Source organism: Harpegnathos saltator, unplaced genomic scaffold (assembly GCF_003227715.2).
Source record: "Harpegnathos saltator strain DR-91 unplaced genomic scaffold, Hsal_v8.6 scaffold639, whole genome shotgun sequence".
In the NCBI taxonomy this organism is placed as follows: Eukaryota; Metazoa; Arthropoda; class Insecta; order Hymenoptera; family Formicidae; genus Harpegnathos; species Harpegnathos saltator.
This window is the reverse complement of record NW_020230470.1, coordinates 535,972-557,868: the sequence shown is the minus strand read 5'-3', so window position 1 is coordinate 557,868 and position 21,897 is coordinate 535,972. Positions and strand designations below refer to the sequence as shown.

Here is a 21,897-nt window from a genome sequence, read left to right as displayed (position 1 = left end):
AGAGAATGAGAATGAGAGAGCGAAGGAGAAAGAGATGTGGCGTCGCGAGAGCGAGAGAAGAAGAAACAGAGCGCGGAGAGGATCGGAGAAGAGAAATGGGAATAACTATAAATCGTAAACTTTTGCTAATCGTAAGAGACATTCGGTTAATGCGAGCGCCATTGAAACTCGACGAGAGGGAAGACGAGGGGAGAAAATGAAGCGAGCGAGCGAACGAGAGAGAGAGAGAGAGAGAGAGAGAGAGAAGAGCCCGGACTTGTTTCCAATGTGAGAATGTTATGCGAAGAGAGAGAGAACGCGGATAGGGTGAGCACACGGGCGGGGATGAGGTCGGGGAGAATGAAAATAGATGGGATGAAAATAAATCGGTATGGGAGTAATGCGAAGCAGAAATAGAGGTATTCTAGTTTTCTGATGCGAGTCGTGGTGGACCAACGGCTAATATCGATGGAGAACCATCCGTTTCTCTCGTCCCGAACTGTTATACCTTCAGGTTCGTTTATGCATGATACACACGTATATGTATATGAATATATAAACGCGTACACGCGCGTGCACACACACACACACACACACACATACACACGTACATGCACACAACATACACACATACACGCATCCCCTGTAAACAGTACTGATGTGAGTCACACACAGTAACACGCGACTGGTCGTCATACATTCACGGATCCGTATTTGCGTCCCGCGTTAAGCATCGAATGCAGGCGTCTCTGATGCTGGATTTTAGTTCGTTCATAGCTCTAATGATTGTGCACTCCGTATTGTTATACAATGATACTACACTGTGACCATACATACGAGCCCCCTCATAATAGGAATGAAAAATTATGTAGTCGCATTTGGAGCTAAATGCGAGATGCAAGTATAAGCCAAAGACATGATCGTCGTTTTCACGGGCTCGTGGATTGGCGCCAGATTCGGCGTCGCCCACGAGTGGAAAGTAACGAGCCAAGTGACTCCTTCTTGTCGTCCCGCGTTATTAAGAAAGAAAAAGGACCCTCTACGCTCATTTCTCCGTGTCTCACTCATCGACGACCAAACATGTAAGTTCGCCGCCGAAACCGTCGTCATTGCTTTATCCGTCGGGCTCGTTCTCCCTTGAGAATGAGTGCCCGGTAATGTTGAACGGGTTGTTTTTCTGTTCGTCCATTCGCGAGAGAGAGAGAGAGAGAGAGAGAGAGAGAGAGAGAGAGAGTTGTTACAATTGACGACTTTTCGTGCTAATTGATTACTCGAACTGTTGATCGGCTACGATGATTATTCTAATTAAAGACGTAGCTTTTTGTTTCGCCAGTCTTCCCAAACGAAATTGATTTCCGGGAGGCGAATCGTTTTCCCGCCTTCTTAAACATCGCGGAGGACACCCGTTATGGTTTGTATCGCGTAGAATGTTCATTCGTGTATGTGATATTTCGTTTGTCTATCGTCGCGTGTCCGAATTCAGTCTGAGTTGAAAGCATTGCCAAGAGCGTGTCAGTCCGTCTGCCGTGAATACAACAGTAATAATAACGAATTATAGTGATAGTAATTATTAATTGTAACTAGCGACCTACTTCCACTTTTTCCACTGGAAAACACGCGTCTCTGTATCATAGTACTTGTACTATATTTATATTTTATATGTACAAATTAGTCATGTAATTTCTTGTAATAAAGATCAATTTACAACGTGCATCGTGACTCATCTTCCGTCCTGCTTGCTCCAGCCGTAAATTTCCAGCTGTTGCAGGATCGCAAGGGAAGGATCACTGCGAAGACATAATTACGCGCGACCTCCTGTCCCTTCACGCCGTAACGCGACACGGCAGTGACAGGTCGAAAAAGTTGTCCGAATTCATTGTTTTTTGCGCTGCGACTCAGGCTGCTTTCAAAATAAACGGCCCGCATACCGTCTGGAAGGAGAGCGACCCTGACGAATTCCTGAGGCAGTTTATTGGGACGTTCTAGGCCACGATGCAATTCTAGACGTCGCCAATGTAGGTCCACCTCCGTTTGTCTGTCGACGCCGGTACTTTGTTTCACAACGCGAAACCACACGCGACTTTGCGCAGAAACGAACACGCTCGTCGAGACGAATCGCGTGCCGTCTCGGAGAAATTGACGACGACGGATGAGCGAGGATATAATAATAATGCAACGTGTGTGAAAAACAAGAACTCTGTTAGAAGTTGAAACTTGAAATTCTTAAAAGTAACTTTACCTCCAGCAAGACTAATTAATTATGCTATTGTCTTAGCATTGAATTTTCCGCTGATAATAAAATTAGCATATCGAGTGAATTGAATTGTTTGAGTAAAACTTGTGTAAAACATAACTCTTTTAAGTAAAATCGATGCAGAGAATATATCCTTTTTTGTAAAATTGATATAAAGTAAATTTTCGGGAATAAAATTCATGTAAGGTTAATTCTTCTCACGATTCAACAACTCGAGATGCGGTGCGACTTTAGATTCGAGGAAAAATATTTTTCTCATTAACTTTGTTGTACAATTAATCGAAAAATGTCCGTGCGAAATGATAAAAATGAATATTTCCGTGCGATGGAAATGATGAATAGAAATAATAGAAATGAGAAAAGTTCGTAGAATAAAATACAGATGAGGAAAAGTATTCCATTCGCAGAATAGATGAATTTTAAACGCGAGGCGCAAAGTCGCGACGCAAAGTCGAAAGGCGAATCGACACTCAAAAACAACGGTATGCGCGTGTATATGTCAAGCATTCAGGTTTACAGTCGTGGGCTAAATCGCGCAATTACACAACCTTGCATTTCAACCGTCGTCGTGTCATATCGCACACAGTCGTCGGATAAAATACGATTATGATCGCGCAATGAACTTCGCGAAATCCGCGCGCTGATTATAATGTATCGCGTAACCTTGGCATCTGAATAAGACGCTCGAAGATGCAATTGGAGCAACGGCGGTTTCATGCACGACGAGAGTACGCGAGTATTCGTGGTACACGAATGGTGCCTATCCCGGATGGATACGTGCAATTTCATCGCGCACATGTGCGCGCCGCATAATTTACAAATCTATCGCCGAAATCACGAGCCGTATCACAGCGCCGTATCACGACCTATTGTTCGTTCGCACGTCGAACAGATATGCAAATGTCGAAACCATATTCTTGCCTATTATCGATGCTTGCGATATTCCGCGGAATAACGCGAATCAACTCCCCTGATTATTTTTATTTTGCAATTCCGCCCACGCGAAACACATCAATAACATTCGCATCCTCGCAACAAGATATTTAACACATTAACACGCGTAATTCTCCTTCCGCATAATTACACTCTGACAAATCAGATCATCTTCCGATCAGACGAGCGCCGAAAGTTTACCTCCGTAAATGAAGGGGACGCTCGGCCCTTTATTTGGAAAATCAATGGTAATTGGCGATTGAAGTGTATACTTAAATAATAAGCAGCAGTCATAATCGCGCAACACGATCGTCGTATAAGATAACCCCGCCTCCATGGAACTTTGTGAGCTTATACGAACGTTACTTATATCCAGCTCGATCGAATCGTGACGAGATTCCACCGGTGAAGAGTTTTCCACCGATGCATAGCGAGGATGCACTACGAAGTTCGCACGTGTCGGTATAGCAAGTCGAAATACCTCGAAACTGCCTCTGCTCCGATCTGTCCGCGAGATTTACTCGCGAAGTCATATGCAACGCACCGTCGACATGCATGTTGCGTCAAATAGCGATCATCGTGCGGCGCCGGCGGCTTGTAGATGACCAGAGGGAAAGAGAAAGACGAAGAGAGAGAGAGAGAGAGAGGGGGGGGACAGAGAATAGAGCAGAGTTTATTAACACTGTGGGGTTCGATTACCCCTTAGAGTTTACAATATTACGTAGTAAGATATGAAGTGAGATATCCGAGGCAGACCATGTGGATCTATTAACTTTCGCGAAATCATAGAAGTAAGAGCAACTCGGGAGTAAAGATATGAAGAACGAGAGAGAGAGAGAGAGAGAGAGAGAGAGAAAGAAAGAAGAGAAACCACGTTCAAGATATAACCGATTGCACATTAAGCCTATTAACGAAGCGGGGCTCGAGCGGTGTCACGAAATTATCAGCGAGCGCGGGAAGCGAGAGCGTGGCGTTTCATGTGCTCGGAACTCCGCTCCGCGGGGCAGCGGTGGGCAAAGGCGATTAGGGGGCGGCAAGAAGAGACGTCGTGGCCAAGTCGATCAGCAGTAGCGTTAAGGCAGTCCGACAGAATGGCACGCTGGAGCGTTCTGCTGGGCCTGCTGGCTGTCGCGGGCCTGATCGCGCCCTTCACCGCGGCCTTATCCAGGAACGACCTGTACCCATACACGGGTCCTGGCGCTTACGTCCTCGAGACCGACCCCAATGGGATGCTGATGTCCGCCGAGGCGACCCTCCAAACGCCCATCGTCTTCTACGACAAGACCTACAACTCGATATTCGTGAGTACCGAACCGATCGCCTCGAGCGAGAGCTCGCCCCGGAAGCATCCGGCGCTTCGAGACACATCAGCGATATCACGCATTTCTTAACACTTGAAACCAACTAGGACGGTTTATACCGCTGCTTTTTGCGCCGTGTGAGCCTGCACTTGGGATTTCATTTCGGTTGATACCAACGAGACGTGCACATTTCACGAGAAAAAATTCCGCGTCCGCCTTCGATTCATTTTCTTACCTTCGTTTGTACACGAGATGACGCGTGCGATACATATTTGTGCCGTAAGATTTGTGCTTCTTTAAGTCACGTCAAGCCTACACTTAATTTATTTAATTTCAGTTAGTACCGTCGACATGTACACTTCGCGAGGCAAGAATCCGTGTTCGCCTTTGGTTTTCCTTCGGAAATGCTAATTTTCATTTTGCACACGCACACACAAGATGATACATGAGATACGCGAAAGATACCGTTCTACTGAATATCCGCTAACACAGCGGACCATTATAGTGTTAACGGAGTTCATCGACATCGGCGTTTTGCAATTTTAACGTGAATTTAACGAGAATAACGACGATCGTGCGGAAAGAAACGTGTGAGCGCAATCGGGCGATGCGATAAGTGCACGGCTTATTGCAAGAGATTAGCTTTAGTTTCAACGTACGAACCAATTATATCGAACAAACAACTTAAGTGTATCGAAGTTTCGTAAAGTTGGATAGAGTTACCCGCGCGTGTGCACGCGCGTATACAATAGAATATAATTAGTCTCGCGAGCAAATAAGCGTGCAACCCGATGGAAAAGTTTGTTCTCATGATTATCATGCCGTAATTGTGATACAGCGTTGTCATTAATTTAACGATTCCGTCGCAGGCTCTCCAGGTTCGTACTCTATCTGATCGACAGGTCGGATTTTTGACAGACAGTCATGAAAGTCGAGTCGTATAACGAACGAGCGTTAAAAAAGAACTTTGTAATTTTTGATGAAACGTCGGCGGGACGAAGTCAAACAGACTCAGCGCTTTATGTTTGCGAACTCGAGAGTGCGTCGTGAAATTATTATTAGATCTCGCTATTTTTGTATTTACGCTTCTAAATCGATCGTCGGGAACATCGCGGGCAGCATCGCCAGAAAAACGCGAGTATTCTCGATAACCCGTTGCAAAGTCGTGATCACGCGGAATTTTTCACGGAATTTTTCACTGCCACGATACGACTATCGTTTCATATATTTTCTTCGAAATCGCGTCTCGTCCTATTCATATCGTACGCGCTTGTTTCGTCCTATGTAACACTCTGAGAAAATTTATCCCGCAAATCTGCATTAAATTTGATAGTAAATAGGAATTTGTCTTTCCAAGGCACCACATTCAAACGCATCACTCGTCGCAGCTTAAATTTTGCTCATGTAAGAATGTCATTGAGTCGAGCTTGATGTCCGATAAAGAGAAACATAAGTAAAGAGAATAGGCGAAGTGATAGTTGAGAGCTCTCTCAACTTGATAAAACGAAAGAGAGGGAGAGAGCATTTTTTATTTCATAATTATAATTTATATATATAATATAATGTAATTATAATTACAAATCGTTATAATGCAGGCGCTTTTCCGTGGCCCCGGCTTATTTATAATGGAAAGTGAGGCAATTTACACGGTTATGAATTATCGGAAAGTTAATAGGATTATTTTAAATTAATAAATTCAAAAGAGGATTCATCCGGCGTTGTGGAGGTGCGCGCGTGCATCTGTCGAAATATCGGGACGCATTTTGATAACCGGCGAATGCGTTATTTCCTTGATAGGAACGTTAGGTCCGTCAACACAGAGCGTGACCATTATAGTCACGCGTGTACTCATTGTACAATCCACACAACCCGCAATCTCTTGGTCTTACTCTCGCTAGAATCCCCTGAAAACAATATTTGGAAATAACTGGGGAAACGAGATTTCTCGCCGACGTGACGACGCATGTCATCGGGAACTCTTCAGTTCCCGATGACAAAAGAGAGAAAAAGAAAAGCTCTCTCTCTCTCTCTCTGGCTACATTTCTCGTGAAATTTCCGCCCACCCGAGCACAGCCGAGTCGAATTCATCAAAGGAACCTGCCGTTAACGAGTGCTACAACGTAACGCACCCCGCCGCACATCCATATAACACTCAGCGCGTCACTCTCTCCGCTCCGCTCCGCTCCGCTCCGCGCGCGCGCGCGCGCGCACGCCTGATGAAAGTTAGAAAATTTCTCTGAGCGACCTGTGCTCGCAGATTAGAAAACTTGTCCTCCGCAGTCCCCGCGTGACGGAGACTTCAATTTACAGGCCGGTCTCGATAAAGTTCCGAGACAGCGAGATGAGCGGCTAGGCGGCGGCGCGTAATTCCTCGGTTAATATCAATTTGTCGCGCGGCTAGACGGCGAAGTCGCGGCTCGCGCGCGCGTTCGGTCATTCTCTCAATTCGGCTCGCGGCCTAATCCGGCCGACATCTTCTGTCATGACACGAATTCATTGCGCGCGATGACGAACGAATGACTCTCTGGGCGGCACAATCGCGCTTAATTGCGGCGGACGCGACGCGCTGCGCCGCTCGCCTCGTACAATTTACGAGGGCCCGTTAATTCGTATGAATGGACGAGCGAGAGCGGTGCGAACCGGAAGACACGGTGCAACGCGCGTCCGAAGGAAGTGTCGAGGTGCGCGCGTTATATTTCCGGCTGCTGTTTGGCTCGAAAGTACGGCCGAGCGAAAGCGCATCTCGCGGAAGCGCGCATTGGAGGAGGGAAAGGTCGCGATTGTTTCCCTTCGATCTTCATGAGATTCGGATGTATCGCAAGGAAGCTCCAAATAAGGATCATATATCATCGATGTACAGCGTATTCCTTTTACGAGCATAGCAAGAACAGCGATAAATTTGGAAAACTCGACGCGATTGACTCGAATCGTGAATATCTTTCAGATTATGAAATTTGCGAGGAAATATTTATGAAAGTAAATTATGAAGCTAAGAAAGAAGCAATATTTTCTCCACGACTACGTATTTTTAAGAAGGTATAAATAAAATCTTAACACACCTCTCAAACCTCAATTCGACGCGATTAATTTTACATCGATTTTAAAGACGAATCGTTCAAATTCTGAACGGCATGAAAAGATGCTTTGAATGCACCGTGTTGCTATTTATTAAGTGATGAAGCTGCAGCTGAGAAAAGATGGTCCATTGTCACGTTTACGAAGATGTACCTTTTGATACCTAAATTATAAGTCATACAAAATAGGTCAAGACAACCTAGAGGATCCATCGATACGCGCATAAAAAACGTATACGTTATCGTGAGAGCGTCAAAACAATTTCGGCCGTTTCCTTTTGATGCCTGAGTTATCGCACGGACACCAGCGTTAACGATAAACGAACGTGGAAAACCGACGGCGATTAGAAAAACCTCGCAGGACACGTCGTGTGAGCTCACACAGTTTCCCGACAAGCGCCGTGCTGGTGCTCCGTGTGCGGGCGGTGGGCATGAATGAACGTTAATTACGCGCCGCGTCTCATGCGCAGATTAACACGAAGGATTCATCGCTCTGGAGCGATTTATTGCGAATCAAGGTGCATGAGCTCACGCGTGGAAGCGTTTATGCATTACGCCCGCGCGAAGAGCAAACTCGTGTGTTGTCATTAGCATTTTCTCCAGAGAAAAACGCTTTTCGTGCTGGAACTTCGGCCTCGGCTAAAAAGCACTAGACACTCTCGACGAAGTGCGGTTAATTCAATTATCGTTTACAGATTGGAGAAAAAAAACTAGTGCAAAAAATTTCACATCAAAAGATACGAGCGAGATGTCGCGCGGATGCTGCAATATTGATCACAGATATTACCTGGAAATGATGTGAATATAACGCGAACAGAAAATCAAGCCCTTGTAAAATATATTAAACTTTATTAGCGCATTGAGATAAATCGGGAGAGAGAGAGAGAGAGAGAGAGAGATTTTTATATCGAAAAATTTGTCAAATATATATTGCGTAAGTATTATATTAATATCGCGCGAGTACAATGTTACTGCGAAAATAATCTGGGTAAAACGCATGAATGCAACTCGCGCGGACATAATGAAGTCCTAATGAAAGCTATTAAAGGTCGAGTGTGCGCGCCTCTTTTAATTAGCGACAAACGTTGACTCACGGCGATTTATCGGAGGCGCTCTGCGCACTTTGTCGAGCCCGTAAAGCGACATCACGCGCGAGCTTGCGCGAGCGTCAATAGGGGAATTCATTTTCGGATTGGCATGACTTTCGCAGTCCGGCGTCGCCGCGCCGCGCCGCGCCGCGCGAGGCATTAGGATCATGATCCTTCGTGATCCGTTCCATTCACCGTGTTCCGTCAATAATTCAAACGCCCGTACGAATCATCGCCGCATTATTGATGATACGCGTACGTGCGCTTTGACAGGCGTGCCGAGATGCAGCGTGCGTTCTCCGCGCCGAGAGACTCGCGCGCGTTGAGTCAGATCACGACGCGACCGGACGACCGTAAAATATAATGGCGGATAATTGTGAGAGACTAGGCGGATTAAGAGCCTAGAATGGGAGAGATTCGATTTCGCTGGTATTGGACCTATTACGCGTATCGCAATCGCACGCATTTGCATTTCGATGCAGCGCGCGTGGCGTGGCTTTATCCTCGCGCGCGAGTGAGAATGAGAGCGAAAGATACTCCGCCGGAACTCGCCCGAGAAGAGACTCCGCGGGTGGCGTCCTGTTTCAACGTGGAAAATATTTCTCGATCGTAAAAGTCGCGCGCGCGCGCGAATTTACGACTATGCAAGTAGCCGGCATTAACCTTGATAATTTCCCACATTAGTTAAACTACGGCGAAGAAACACCGCGGCGGCGCGGCGGTATATTTCGCGTGTCTGCGTCTTCGCCGGAAGGTGCAGACTTTGCTGCTGCAAAAACACGTGGCTCATACAGATGGTGCGCCGCGCTTGATCCATCGTGAAAACACCGCGCGTTCTAGAAGGATTAAATACAATTAAAAAATACAACGCAAAATAATACATGTCGACGGATCCGGAGGAGCCGCGTGTATTCCTGTCCTGACGTTTCCGTGGAGGAAAGCGTCGTCTGAAAATCGTTCGAAAAAGCGAGTCTAAACGGATCTAAATGGAGAGACTTAAACCGACGCGTACGACTGCGCGCTGCTAATGGTAAGAAAAAAACTTCGCCTTTTTTCCCGCGCTTAATCAAAAGCTGCCGTCAAGATGGATGCGGTAATACGACATGGGCCGGTATACGCGCCGTGCAACCGTGCGGTGCAATTAGCCTTGGCGTTTTCCCACATTAGTTAGCGGAATGTTAGTGGGAGGAATTGCGAAATATTCCGCTCGCGATTCTTCCAGATCGGAGCTCCGTCGCCGCGTCATCGCCGACAAAGTTCAATTGGGCTCAGCACGAAATTCTCAATTAATTGCATTATCGCCGCTTCCGCTTCGCCGAATTTCCTTTCGCCAGAAGAATGTGAGCTTCCGCTCCACATATCTTGCACGTCGACCTTGAAGGTGTCCGGGGATTTAACATGTCCGATCTGAGAGAGGATCGCTTACGTTTGTTTTTTGCGAAAGCGCTCTTGGATTCTCGCTCGCTTTCCTCGACTCAGCGCGCTCATTTCGTAGAGAGACGGCCGTTCTCGTGGGCGTGCAGTTTGTCGGAAATGTCGAGGAAAGCGAGCGTGCCGTGTGAAGGAAGCCGAATGGAATTCCAGCATGCGAACGTAAAGGCGGACCGCAGCGGACTAATTGACGTGGAATTCCGCCCCGTATGTTACCGGACAGATTACGCAGAGATTCAGGCGGCTCGGTTATTCCCGAACGAAAGTAAGACGACATGCGCGCGATCAAGCGCGCGCGATAACGCTCGTTTCTCGCTATATCGTTCTTCGCAGACGGCGCTCCGCTGAGATCTCACTCACGAGTTAAGGTGAAAAAGCGTTCTCTTCAACAAACTGTTTCCGCCGGCTGCTTCGTGCGACGAGTCTATTTATCACACAAACATACACGCGCACGCGCACTTGGAAGGATATAGATTCAGACAATTTAATAATAACCGCGAGAGACGAGTCGCAAACATCTTCTTACGAATGTTATCTGCCTCGAGAGAGGAATACGAACAATCCTGCTGAAGGAAAAACACCGACGGAACGATTAACGACATCTCGCGAGCGACTGATGTGATCGGTGCGCGCCGATCAGAATTCATTCGTCAAAGGGCTCTCTCCGACGAGGGCTGCGCGAAAAGAGCTCGCTCATCGAGCGACTACGGAAAACTGCGCCCGCTCGGAAAAGGTGGAGAAGCCCGACGAGCGGAATTTTCGCGCGATCGTGCCGCGTCGTTCGTTCGTATAACCACTCGGTGGCAAAAATCGCGATTGACACAGATGTATATCGCGACGTATCCGCGAACAAAGTCGCGACTTGAGGGATCTGCCTACACGACAATCATCTCCATTCCGTCGATTATCGTCGACGATTCGCAGTCATCAAAATGATTGCGGCCGATTGCACGATTGCGTTAGCGTGTGCGGCATGCGTTACCGAAACCGTCGTCTCTCCTGCCGTCTCACCGTCGACCACTCTCGCGGCTTCTGCGCTACGACGATAGCACATTCACCGAGATGAACCGCCGGCAATGCCGGCCTGGTCGATTAGCATGCGAATTCGACGCATTCACCCCGACACGCTGGCGAAACAAGGCGCTCGGCGCGTGCTTACGCGTACACAATGTAGAGATTCGTCGCGGTTACTCGTTAGAGCGAGCCATTAGGATGGATCGCGAGCGGCGATACTTTGTACGATGTGTTATCGGAAAAAATAGTCGTTGCGACTGCCCTCGCTTTGGATCCGCACGTATTCTTCAGGTGCACGCGCGAAGGATACTTCAAGGCGCGTCTATCGTGTTTTGGGACAATCGAAGTTTGTAACTCTTCGAAATTGCCACTTTGCGGCGTGATTAGAACGTTCCCAAATAAAAAGATATTTGCATGAAATAATATTTTAGATCGCTTGAGCATACTTGTAAAATGTTTTGGAAAAGAAACATAAAATGAATATCACGAGATCATAAAGTATCACAAGGTGACAGGACATAAAGTATATGTTAAAGAGAAAAGTTGCATGTCACGTTAATTTTACAACTATTTATTGACTGCTAAAAAAAGGATAGTTTCTATGGCATCTTACAAATATATTCAAGTGATCTGACGTGTTTTTTTCAATGCAAACATCTTTATATTTCGAAACGATACCCAGAATTGTTTTGTTAAAATTTGATAATGCAAATCATATTAGGTACAATGAATAAGATCCCGACAAGGACCTGATTAACTGAACCATATTATATCATATACTAGATTGGTACATTAAGGTCCTAATGTGGACCCAATCATTATAACCTTATAAAAGTCTTCTTTACTCATTTGTCGTTAGGATATTATAAGGACTGAATTACTTGGGATTACCTTTCATTCGCCCTATTAGGTCCTTATCAATGTTAGGTGAACCCGATGAAAAATTCTAGTCGGGTACGCAAACAAAGAAAATGACATGAAAGAATCTTCAGCGTGTCATTTCTTATTTCTAATGTCATCATCCAATATAGCCGTGGCGAGTAATCAGGAGTCACAATTTGAAAAAAAAAGCGTAATAAGGATTCCATAAGGTAACTCAATAAGGACCTGGCTATGAATCCTTACTAAGGTCCTGATATCCACGCTGCGTTTGATGACTTACTAGGACCCGATAGTATTACCTTATTGGGACCTGATGTCCAAATGAGGTTAATCTGATCAGGACCATGGGATAAATTTCTAGTCTGGATTACGTAGGATGGATCGCGAGCGGCGGTACTTTGTACAATGTGTTATCGGAAAGAACAGTCGTTGCGACTGCTCTCGTCGCTTTGGATCGCACGTATTCTTCAGGTGCACGCGCGAAGGATATCTCAAGGCGCGTCTATCGTGTTTTGGGACAATCGAAGTTTGTAACTCTTCGAAATTGCCACTTTGCGGCACGATCAGAACGTTCTCTTTGTTCGCATGCTGAACGGTATTTACACATTGCAGCGAACACGTACGCGAGTCGCCCAAAATCGCATTGATTTCCGGCGGAAACAGAGACGGGAGATTAAGCGGTCTCGAGCGGCCTCTCTCTCTCTCTCTCTCTCTCTCTCTCTCTCTCTCTCTCTCTCCCTTCCTCCCGAGAGTCCCCTTCTTAATATTGAAATATTCGTCGTCGATGTGAGAGCCGATCTCAAATGATTTCCATAGCAGCGCTTTGCTCGCCAAACATCGGAACGTTATCGACGGCATCAGGAAGAGACTCGCCAGCGGATTTCTCCTATTACTTCCAGCCGGTGCTATCTATTTTCACCGTTTTCTCCTCATTCACCGCGATTACACGCGTGTGTGCATGTGCGCGTGTGTCATCGGTTCGACTCTGACCCACGACCTCGGCGATAGCCCCGGCGATGATAGTGGGCTGAACTCCCACTAGCTGACTTACGCGAATGTCAAAATGTCCGAGCACGTAGACGAGCTTCGGCGCGACCGTCGATACTAGCTGGACGTTCCCGGGCATCGATTATCGGACGCCTTGATGACCGATACTGATTATCGGCTCGTAAACTCGCGTACGTACAGCGGGACGAATAATATTGATTGGATATCGAAAATTGGAGAGAGCTGCTGCTCGTTTGAGAGCCGCAGTTTGAGCGGCAGTCATACTGCTGCGTTCGGCGCTCGGGAACGAGCGAACGGCGTTCTCCGATAGCTATGCGAGGAAAAATTCAGAAATCGTTTTAGCGAATTCGCCACTCGTCGCGGCGCACTTCGCCGCGTTTGTAAGAAAAATATCGCTTCCGCGGTAACACGTCGTATTAAACTTCGCATCTGCTTGGTACAGATGAACGAAGTACAATCATTTTGTATTCTCGCTAGAAATCTATACAAATACGTGTTATGTGATACTTTAAATAACCGAATTCGATAATAAGAGAATACGAGGAAAAACCAACATTGCAAAAGAACTGCGCTTTAACAAAGTTATAATGAGAAACTACCGGAGATAGAAAATGCAGCCGAACGATCCGGTTTCTGCCTTTTGAGAGGAGGAACTACCTCGCTACCAACAAAATCATGAAACAAGCCTAATGTCAGGATAGTGTCGTAACGGGGATTATTACTTTGTCGCTCTAATTCGTGTCAATTCGCTTGACCGGGTCGCTCGTTAACGATGCGCGCGACTTGAGCGTTAAATTCGATGCGGCGCCCGTGATATTAACCTCACGTGAAAACAATATGGGTCATCTGAGCAAACGGACGTTCCAGCTTGAACTTTGAGAGGCGCATAAGAATTAACGTCGCTAGCGAGAGAGAGAGAGAGAGAGAGAGAGAGAGAGAGAGAGAGAGAAAGAAGCAGAACGTGGGAACAAGCCGCGAATTTAGACCGGACGCACGTCGAAATCCGACTATTGTGGTAAATGTTAAGCGCGTGAGCGACTTATCTTCCTCGAGCCTGCACCAGTCTGAAAATACGCCTTTTATTGTTTGTGACAATTAATTACGAGACATAGACTTCTTTTTTAGTAAACAATATGTATCTTCTTGAGGAAGGTTAAAAGTCGAAATATACTCAGCGTGCGCAAGTTATATTTTGAAGTTTTGCTAAAAATAAAAAATTGCTAAGAAGAATCAACAGAAGGACCTGCGTGTGTCTTGACAAGTTGAAGCGATGTTGAAGAACGAGTAGCGCGAGAGTTACGCCAATCGTCTGCTCTAAGCGCAACATTTCGAGCGGTTAGGTTTCGCGCGGGCACGTTTCGGGGAATTTTAATTTTGTCCCGTTAATGACGGAGGATTTCTTTCTTACGAAGGGACAGCTGCGCTCCGGTGTTGCCGGCGAGTGCATCGTGTCAAATGTGGAGCAAGAGTCGTGTAGTTTGGCGCACTTCATTTTAGCCAATTGACAAAACGAGTCGGCGGCCCCAGCGCAAGGATGATATCGGATCGCGTTGGCCGGTCCTTTTCTCTTTCAGACGGGCGGTACTAAAGAATAATCGCGAATAATGAATTTTACACTTGAGGCACTTTCTTGCTAATTACGCCATCAAAGTTTCCAAAGCGAGAAATGTGAGAAACGATGAAAATGTAATGGAAATTGCGCTCTTGGATATCTTTTCGTCAAGCGTATAATTAATTGAACACGATTACGTCAAGGTCTCGGAAAAAAAGTTGCGTATATATATATATATATATATATATATATATATATATATATATATTAGAGATGTGCGAATCAAGAATTTTTATGTCGAATCGAATCGAATCTCATTTTTTAAATTCGAATTCGAATCGAATCGAATCTATGAAATTTCATTCGAATTCGAATCAAATCGAATCGAACCATTAAAAAATTTAACATGAATATTAAACGTGCAAATAATGATGGAAGATTTTAATGTGAAAGGAAATATTAATATTGTAATATTATCTTAAAATAAAATATATATTTAAATATTTATAGTAATTTATAATTAAGTTATTAATTATTAGTTAGGTTAATTACGGTAATTAAACATTATTAGTTAGTAATTAATTAAAAATAAGTTAAGGGTTCAATTATACAGGCCCAGATGGTCCGTTTTATAACTGATACGCACAAACGCTAATATATTTTATTCGTATTCGAATCTTCGCGATTCGAGATTTTCGAATTATTCGGATTCGAATCATAGGGATTCGGATTCGAATCGAATCGAATTACATTAGATTCGACTCGATTCGATTCGAATTCGAATAGTTCGCACATCTCTAATATATATATGGTATATATATAAGTCTTCACATTTCTCCTCCACGATTCGTGATTATATATATTCTATACCGTGTCGAGAAAGACCAATCAATTACGAACGGTAGCGATTCCTTCAGATGATGATTCACTTGTTCGCCCACACTCGTCGGACCTCTTCGACTTCATGAAGCTCATCGAAGAGGCGCGTTAACGTTCGGCAGACGCGCATTTCATCGTCCTCACCGTCACGACGGCGCTCGTTCGCGGCAAGGTATCATTCATCATCGCCATCGCGATAGCTTCGCGGCTTTTCACGAACGGCATGTTGTCTTGCGGCCGACGTCGCAATCAACGCGCATCGTTGGGTGAATGACTCCTCGACACAGGCGCTCATTAACGTGCGTCCGTGCGTCCGAGCGACTCGCGCGACCGATGCGGGGCCTCCCCTAATTACGTCATCGTCGGATTTCGCAGGCAGCACGTGCCGACGATTTACCTGCTGACCCGCTGACGCCGGCCGACCTTCCGTCGTGCGCACATCACCGGACGAGATCTGATTTACTGTCGCGTGCCGGCTGCGCGCGAGTGCGATTCCCGCCGTCGGAATTAACGCGCCGGTACCGGCGTGACCGGTGCGGCCGCGGCGGGTCGATGCACTCCGCGGACGATATTCGCGTTGCGGAGGAACTGCGGCGAAACGTGAATGTTTAAGCGCCTCCTTTAAGGCGGATATTACGTGGCGGAGGCGCTGCGAGAAGGAGGGTGTTGGGGTAAAAAGGACGCGATACGGACACGGGGGAGTCAGTTGGTTAATGGGTACCGAGGCGCTGATAGAGTTACAGAGAGATAATCATCCGTCCGAGCATGAATTAGCCCAGCGCTAAATTGTAACGAGCTGTTAAGATTATGAGCACCCATTAGCAACCAAGTATTTTTAAAGAAAATGCGTTTAAACGACGCCTGTAGATAGTTTTCGTTTAATGACATGATAAGTTGAGTGCCTTACATACTGACAAGTAAACCTATCCAATTGTCTCATTCCGATTTTTATGAAATTTTGCATGCGTATAGAGCATCGAAAAATATTAAATACGTATTTTTTGTTATATCGGCCCATAGCGTTTTAAGGATAGAAATTACCATTAAAGTGTCAATTTTTTCGCTTTCTTGTCCTGTATATAAATATTCAATGTCAAGAGATATTTAAGAAAATAATGTTTCCGGAGGAACACATCAGCTATTTTTATATTACCAAATCCGAATTCACCAGAAAATTTGAGAATTTCAAAATGGCGGACCGATATTTGATGAATATCATACTTTTCGAAAGTTCGTGTACATTTATTAATTTCTTATGAGTCGTATATCTCAAGGTCTTCAGAATTAAAAACTATAATGCATAATCAAATTTAGAAAACTATATTTAATAATATATACTTCACATATATACTCATTAGCTGAATAGGTCGACATATCTTCATTATTTGGGCAAAGCATCCGTCTCATTTACTTATTATCATCAGCCTAGAGAAACCACATACAAAATCATACAGCAATTCCAAAAATTGATGGAGAAATGTTTTCAAATTTTCATCCGCCATGATGAATCCGATAATTTTGAGTTTCAAAATCTGATTCCAGATTTGCTTCTTACTTTGAAGACCCTGAGATATGTAAATCGCAGAAAATTAATAAATGTATGCCAATTACGACAGAATCATGATATTCTTCAAATATCGATCCGCCATATTGAATCCATCATTTTGAAAGTCTCAAATTTTCTGGTGAATTCGGATTTGGTAATATAAAAACAACTGATGTGTTCCTCTGGAAACATTATTTTCTCAAACATTTCATGATATTGAGTATCTATATATAGGACAAGAAAACGAAAAAATTTTAGAAGTGGTTTCTACCCTAAAAACGCTTTATGGACCGATATAAAAAAATACGTGTCTAATATTTTTCGATGCTCTATACGCATGCAAAATTTCATCAAAATCGGAGTGGGACACTTGGGTAGGTTTACTTGTGAGAGAAAGACTTGTGTTGCAACAATAAATGAACGTTTGCTAATTGTACGGGGGACAAATCAAACGGGTCAAACCGTAACAAATCATTTTCCGTTATTTGTAGTTTCAACAAATGTACATCGCTAGCGATGCAACACATTTGTTCCCATTACAAAATTGTTGATTGGAGCCGTTACAAATCATAAGTAACAAATCATTTTTTACCATAACGGAGTCGTTTGCTGTCGCGCATTAACAAACCATTTGTTGCGGTTACTGGTGCTTCGTTAACCCGACAAAACTTTTTTTCTCAGTATGCAAACAACACACCGAAAAATTCTCTTTATATATTACGCAGTTCGCGAGTAAAAATTGATAAGAACAAGTTTTTTGTGAATGCATGATTACTTTTACGAGTGCTCTTGATAAGTATCTATGATAATTTCATCGAATAAAAAATATATAATCAATTCACTCGAATATCTTCAGATTTTTCAATGACCAATAAGAGACCTAAACATATTATTGAGTTTATCGTGAATAATTAAAATATTCAAAGATGACCCAATGCTTCGAGAAAGTTCTTAAACACGAGATAGAAACCAAACATCGTCGAATCGGCTAATAAATATCAACACTGGAAAGCCGGTTTCCTCGATTTCAGGTAAATGGAAATGGCGTTCTGTCGTTCGCCAGGGCGATGCAGAGGTTCTTCAACATCGCGTTCCCCCTGGACGATCCGGTGATCTCACCTCTCTACACGCATGTGGACACAAGAGCTTCGGGGACAGTTTATTGGAGAGAAACTGATTCTGCCGAGATTCTTGCGAGAACCGGAGGACTGGTTCGAAGCGCCTTCAAGGACGCCGCCGAATTCGTGCCGACGCACGTCTTTCTAGCCACCTGGCTGGACGTGGGTTATTACAATCAACGGAAGGATAAGGTGAGTCACTGTAAGCGCGATTATCGAAACGGACACCGAGGAATAAATTCTCAATTCAATTAATACATCCCAGAGAAACGCTGAGACGATATTCGTCAGAATATCAAGGTTGCATTTGAGATTGCACATCTTTTCCTCGATATTTCCTCGCGGAGAAAGTAAGGATAAGAGGAAGATAAGAAGATAAACTCGTGTAATAAGATCCGCCAAGAATACGACTGGCAATCATCGAGTCGCTTTTCAGATGAATACTTATCAAGTCGCTATATCATCCAACTGTACGCATTCCTTTGTCGAGCTGCTATACCCGGAAAATGGTATACAGTGGATTCAGGGTGAGTCGCATCCCAACGGGCTCCCAGATGCTAAGGCGCAGGCAGGATTCATGAGCGAGGGCAAAATGTATACCCTGAGGGGCTCGGGCACCGACCAAATTCAGAATGTCGACAAGTGAGTAATGGGGAGAGACCGGCGGCGCCGGTGTGTGTACATACATGCGCAACGTATTCATGGGCCTTTGTAATTGTTTTCAGGTGGTCGAATGTAAATAGGCCCGGCCAATGGCTCTTCCAGATCGGACCCATCGACGAAGGCGGGAACGTGGAAACTCCAGATAGTATCGAAGGTAATAAGATTATAACTATGGTTATAGCAACAATCGTTGACGCGCGTGACAAACTGTTACGTGCAATTACGTAAACAAAAAAATCATACGGTAAAGTATGATACACGTAATGATGTACAGTGCCGACGGAAAGTCTCCGGACATGGTCACACAGATCGCCCAATCAAAAGAATTATATATAATTATGTAGAATCATATTTCATTATACATAAATTATATGTTATCCTTACACGAATTTTGTCTCTACATTGTCATGAATATAATCGTGTGAAATTATATATGTCCGTGTTGAGAAAAACGCTGTTAAAGAGAAAACAAGTCGTTTCATTTAATTATACGTCTACATCATAGGCTGTCATAAACAATTATTTTAATTGTATTTGTACAACATTTTTTCTCTGTGAACATGTATAATATATAATATAAATATATGAAAATAATTATATGCAGTCATATGGAGACAAAATTTATATATAATTATGTATAATTCTTTTTCATCGAGCGGGATGTGTATATGTACAACTCTTTCGTTATTTATGTATTGCAAGGTTCCGAGTTTGATGGAGAAAGACGAAATTAGTGTATAGCTAATTTTGTCTTGCACGAGCATATTTATCAATATCAACTGTGATTTCTGTTGAAAGCAATTATACGCGACACGCTTTTACTTTTACTACGCAAATAACAAAGCTACGGATTGTTGTCTCGTATTATTATCATGTGTTGTTTTGCGTCAATTTAATGTTGAAGCGATTTTTGTATAAATGAGACTTCGCGAATATGAATTAGGTCGAAAGCGTCTAATCGCATCTAATCGCCCCTGATAAATCATATTAAAAAGTATATTAGTATAAAGGAGAAAATTACTCACTTATAAATTAATAACTTTTTTCCTTTACACAACTTTTTACAATAAAAACAAAAGAGAAAGTTTATAAAAACATTCTGAATGCACACGCTCTATGGTACAAGTGTTTGAAAACTTTTCGATGGCAATGTATGAGAAATGTGAAAAAAAATATCATATTCTCTGAATTTCTTCGAGTAAAATCTCTCTCAAAATTCACTTGAAGCGGCAATAAAAATATTATCGCTCAAAATCGTAAGAGTAAATGAAGCCTAAGATATAATGTATGAAGAATGGATATTTCGATCGAATGGATATTTAGAGTGAATTCGTTCCTGTCATGGCGAAACACATCAGACTCACTTTTCAATTTCGAGCGCAAATATCCAGTCGACTGCTCAGAGCGAAGAGGAATTTTAAACAAGTGGGAAATCACTCAAATCCGAGTGACTCGGCTGTCACTCTGCTTTTCAAGTGAAACACTCCAAGAAATTTAGAGAGTAGATGTTCGGCGCAACAGTGCGATGTGTGCGGTCTAACGTCTTTCCTTATTCCCTCCACCCGCCGTTCGTGCGAATTTAATTTGTAAATTAGGACACGCGACAGATTCGAGAATCGCGAAATCGAATGTTATCCTTGCATCTTACGGCACTAATCGAATTAACCGATATGCGCTTGTTAGACACCATGACTATGCATCAGGCGGCCAGCTGCAGGACCGGCGCCACCACTTGCCACAGCAAGGCGACCTGCATCGAGTACGAGATCGGATTCTGCTGTACCTGCAAACAGGGCTATTTCGGCAACGGGAGATCCTGCCAGCCGAATGGTGAGCGTTATTTATCTGCGGCGCCCGTTTGAAATCCCCGCGTACGCGTCGCGCGATAAGGACGCCTACTGCCGTGGGCTAACTACTGCCACGCGAACGAGGTCTTTGAAGTATATTCTCAAAACGGTATAAAGAAGGGACCTTACGGCGTTCTCCCCTCGTTCCGAACTTTCTTGTTCTACAACGCTCCGTCTGACACAGACAAAGGTGCGCCAGAAGTCGTCGCTGGGCAGATAGATGCAGCGTAATAAGTGTAGCTGCGCTCTCTCCCTCTCTCTCTCTCTCTCTCTCTCTCTCTCTCTCTCTCTCTCTCTCTATCTTTCTCTCTCCCTGTCTCTGATCTATTCATAGTTTACGAGACTGATTCTTACGGCTTCCATGGTAACGTCGTAAAGACGGTGATATGAATACCCTGAAATGGGCTGAGCGGCTCTTTGACGGGAGACGCCTGCGCCAGGATGCCCCCTGCCAATAATTTCATTTCCATAACAGAAAGCGCGATGCTTTCTCAAGAAGTGCAGGCAACGGGGATTGTATCTCTCCGTCGGTGCTATTTTTACCGTCAACCGAAAGATCACGCGAAGCGACACGAACGGCTAGAGTCGAACGGCCGATATTCCAAATTCTCTTTTGTCAGTAAAAATGGCGCCAAGAGTGACTTGCGCGAGTCTTCTGATTGGCTATAAGCCACTGTTAGCCATAGAAGAGAATTCAGAAAACCGATCCATGAGTCTCGCATGCGCGATAACGTCAACGATAACATCGTTGACATCGTATATCGAGAATAAATCACGCATATAATTTATGCACATCAGCGATCTGAAAGCGACTTTACGTTTTATCTGCACCGAATGAATATTGATGAATTTACAATAGCTGGGTTTGATTCATATATATAATTCAAATGTTAATTTATAGATCGTACGATTCCTTAAGAGAAATTACTGGGGAAAAATCGTTAAACTCGATAATCTTCGCGACGATTTGCAAAAGACGGAAACAACAAACAATTACACCGAAGACACAGAGAGAGAGAGAGAGAGAGAGAGAGAGAGAGAGAGAGATTACGCTACCGCAAAGTTCAGCTTTTCCTGAAAGATTTAATTTTCAGATGTGCCTCTTCGCGTTATCGGCCGAGTATCCGGCGATATTAACGGCATCGAGTTCCCATCGAGAGACCTCCAATGTTACGTGCAAACTCAAGACGGACGAACGTACACCGCCTTGTCGAGAATGCCCGAAGAAATTGGCGCCAGTTTCCTACTCCTGGGCAATTTGGGCTTCGTGATCGGCTGGCTCTTCGCGAAATCTATTAAAGACACGGAGAACGGATACGAGTTGACAG

The 21,897-nt window shown here is 44.4% G+C and overlaps 1 protein-coding gene across 2 annotated transcripts in view; it reads left to right on the top strand.

Moving 5' to 3' along the window:
* The first annotated feature begins 4,219 nt into the window (after window positions 1-4,219).
* Window positions 4,220-21,897, top strand: part of Ndg (Nidogen) — a 29,001-nt gene continuing 11,323 nt past the window's right edge. Inside the window, exons 1-6 of one of the 2 annotated variants that reach the window (XM_011140075.3) lie at window positions 4,220-4,467; window positions 17,973-18,251; window positions 18,496-18,701; window positions 18,785-18,876; window positions 20,406-20,552; window positions 21,664-21,897. In XM_011140075.3, coding sequence (XP_011138377.1) covers window positions 4,258-4,467; window positions 17,973-18,251; window positions 18,496-18,701; window positions 18,785-18,876; window positions 20,406-20,552; window positions 21,664-21,897 — 1,168 coding nt within the window. In that variant the 5' untranslated portion in view covers window positions 4,220-4,257. The remainder of the gene's footprint in view (window positions 4,468-17,972; window positions 18,252-18,495; window positions 18,702-18,784; window positions 18,877-20,405; window positions 20,553-21,663) is intronic. The other variant, XM_011140077.3, reaches the window with a different exon arrangement.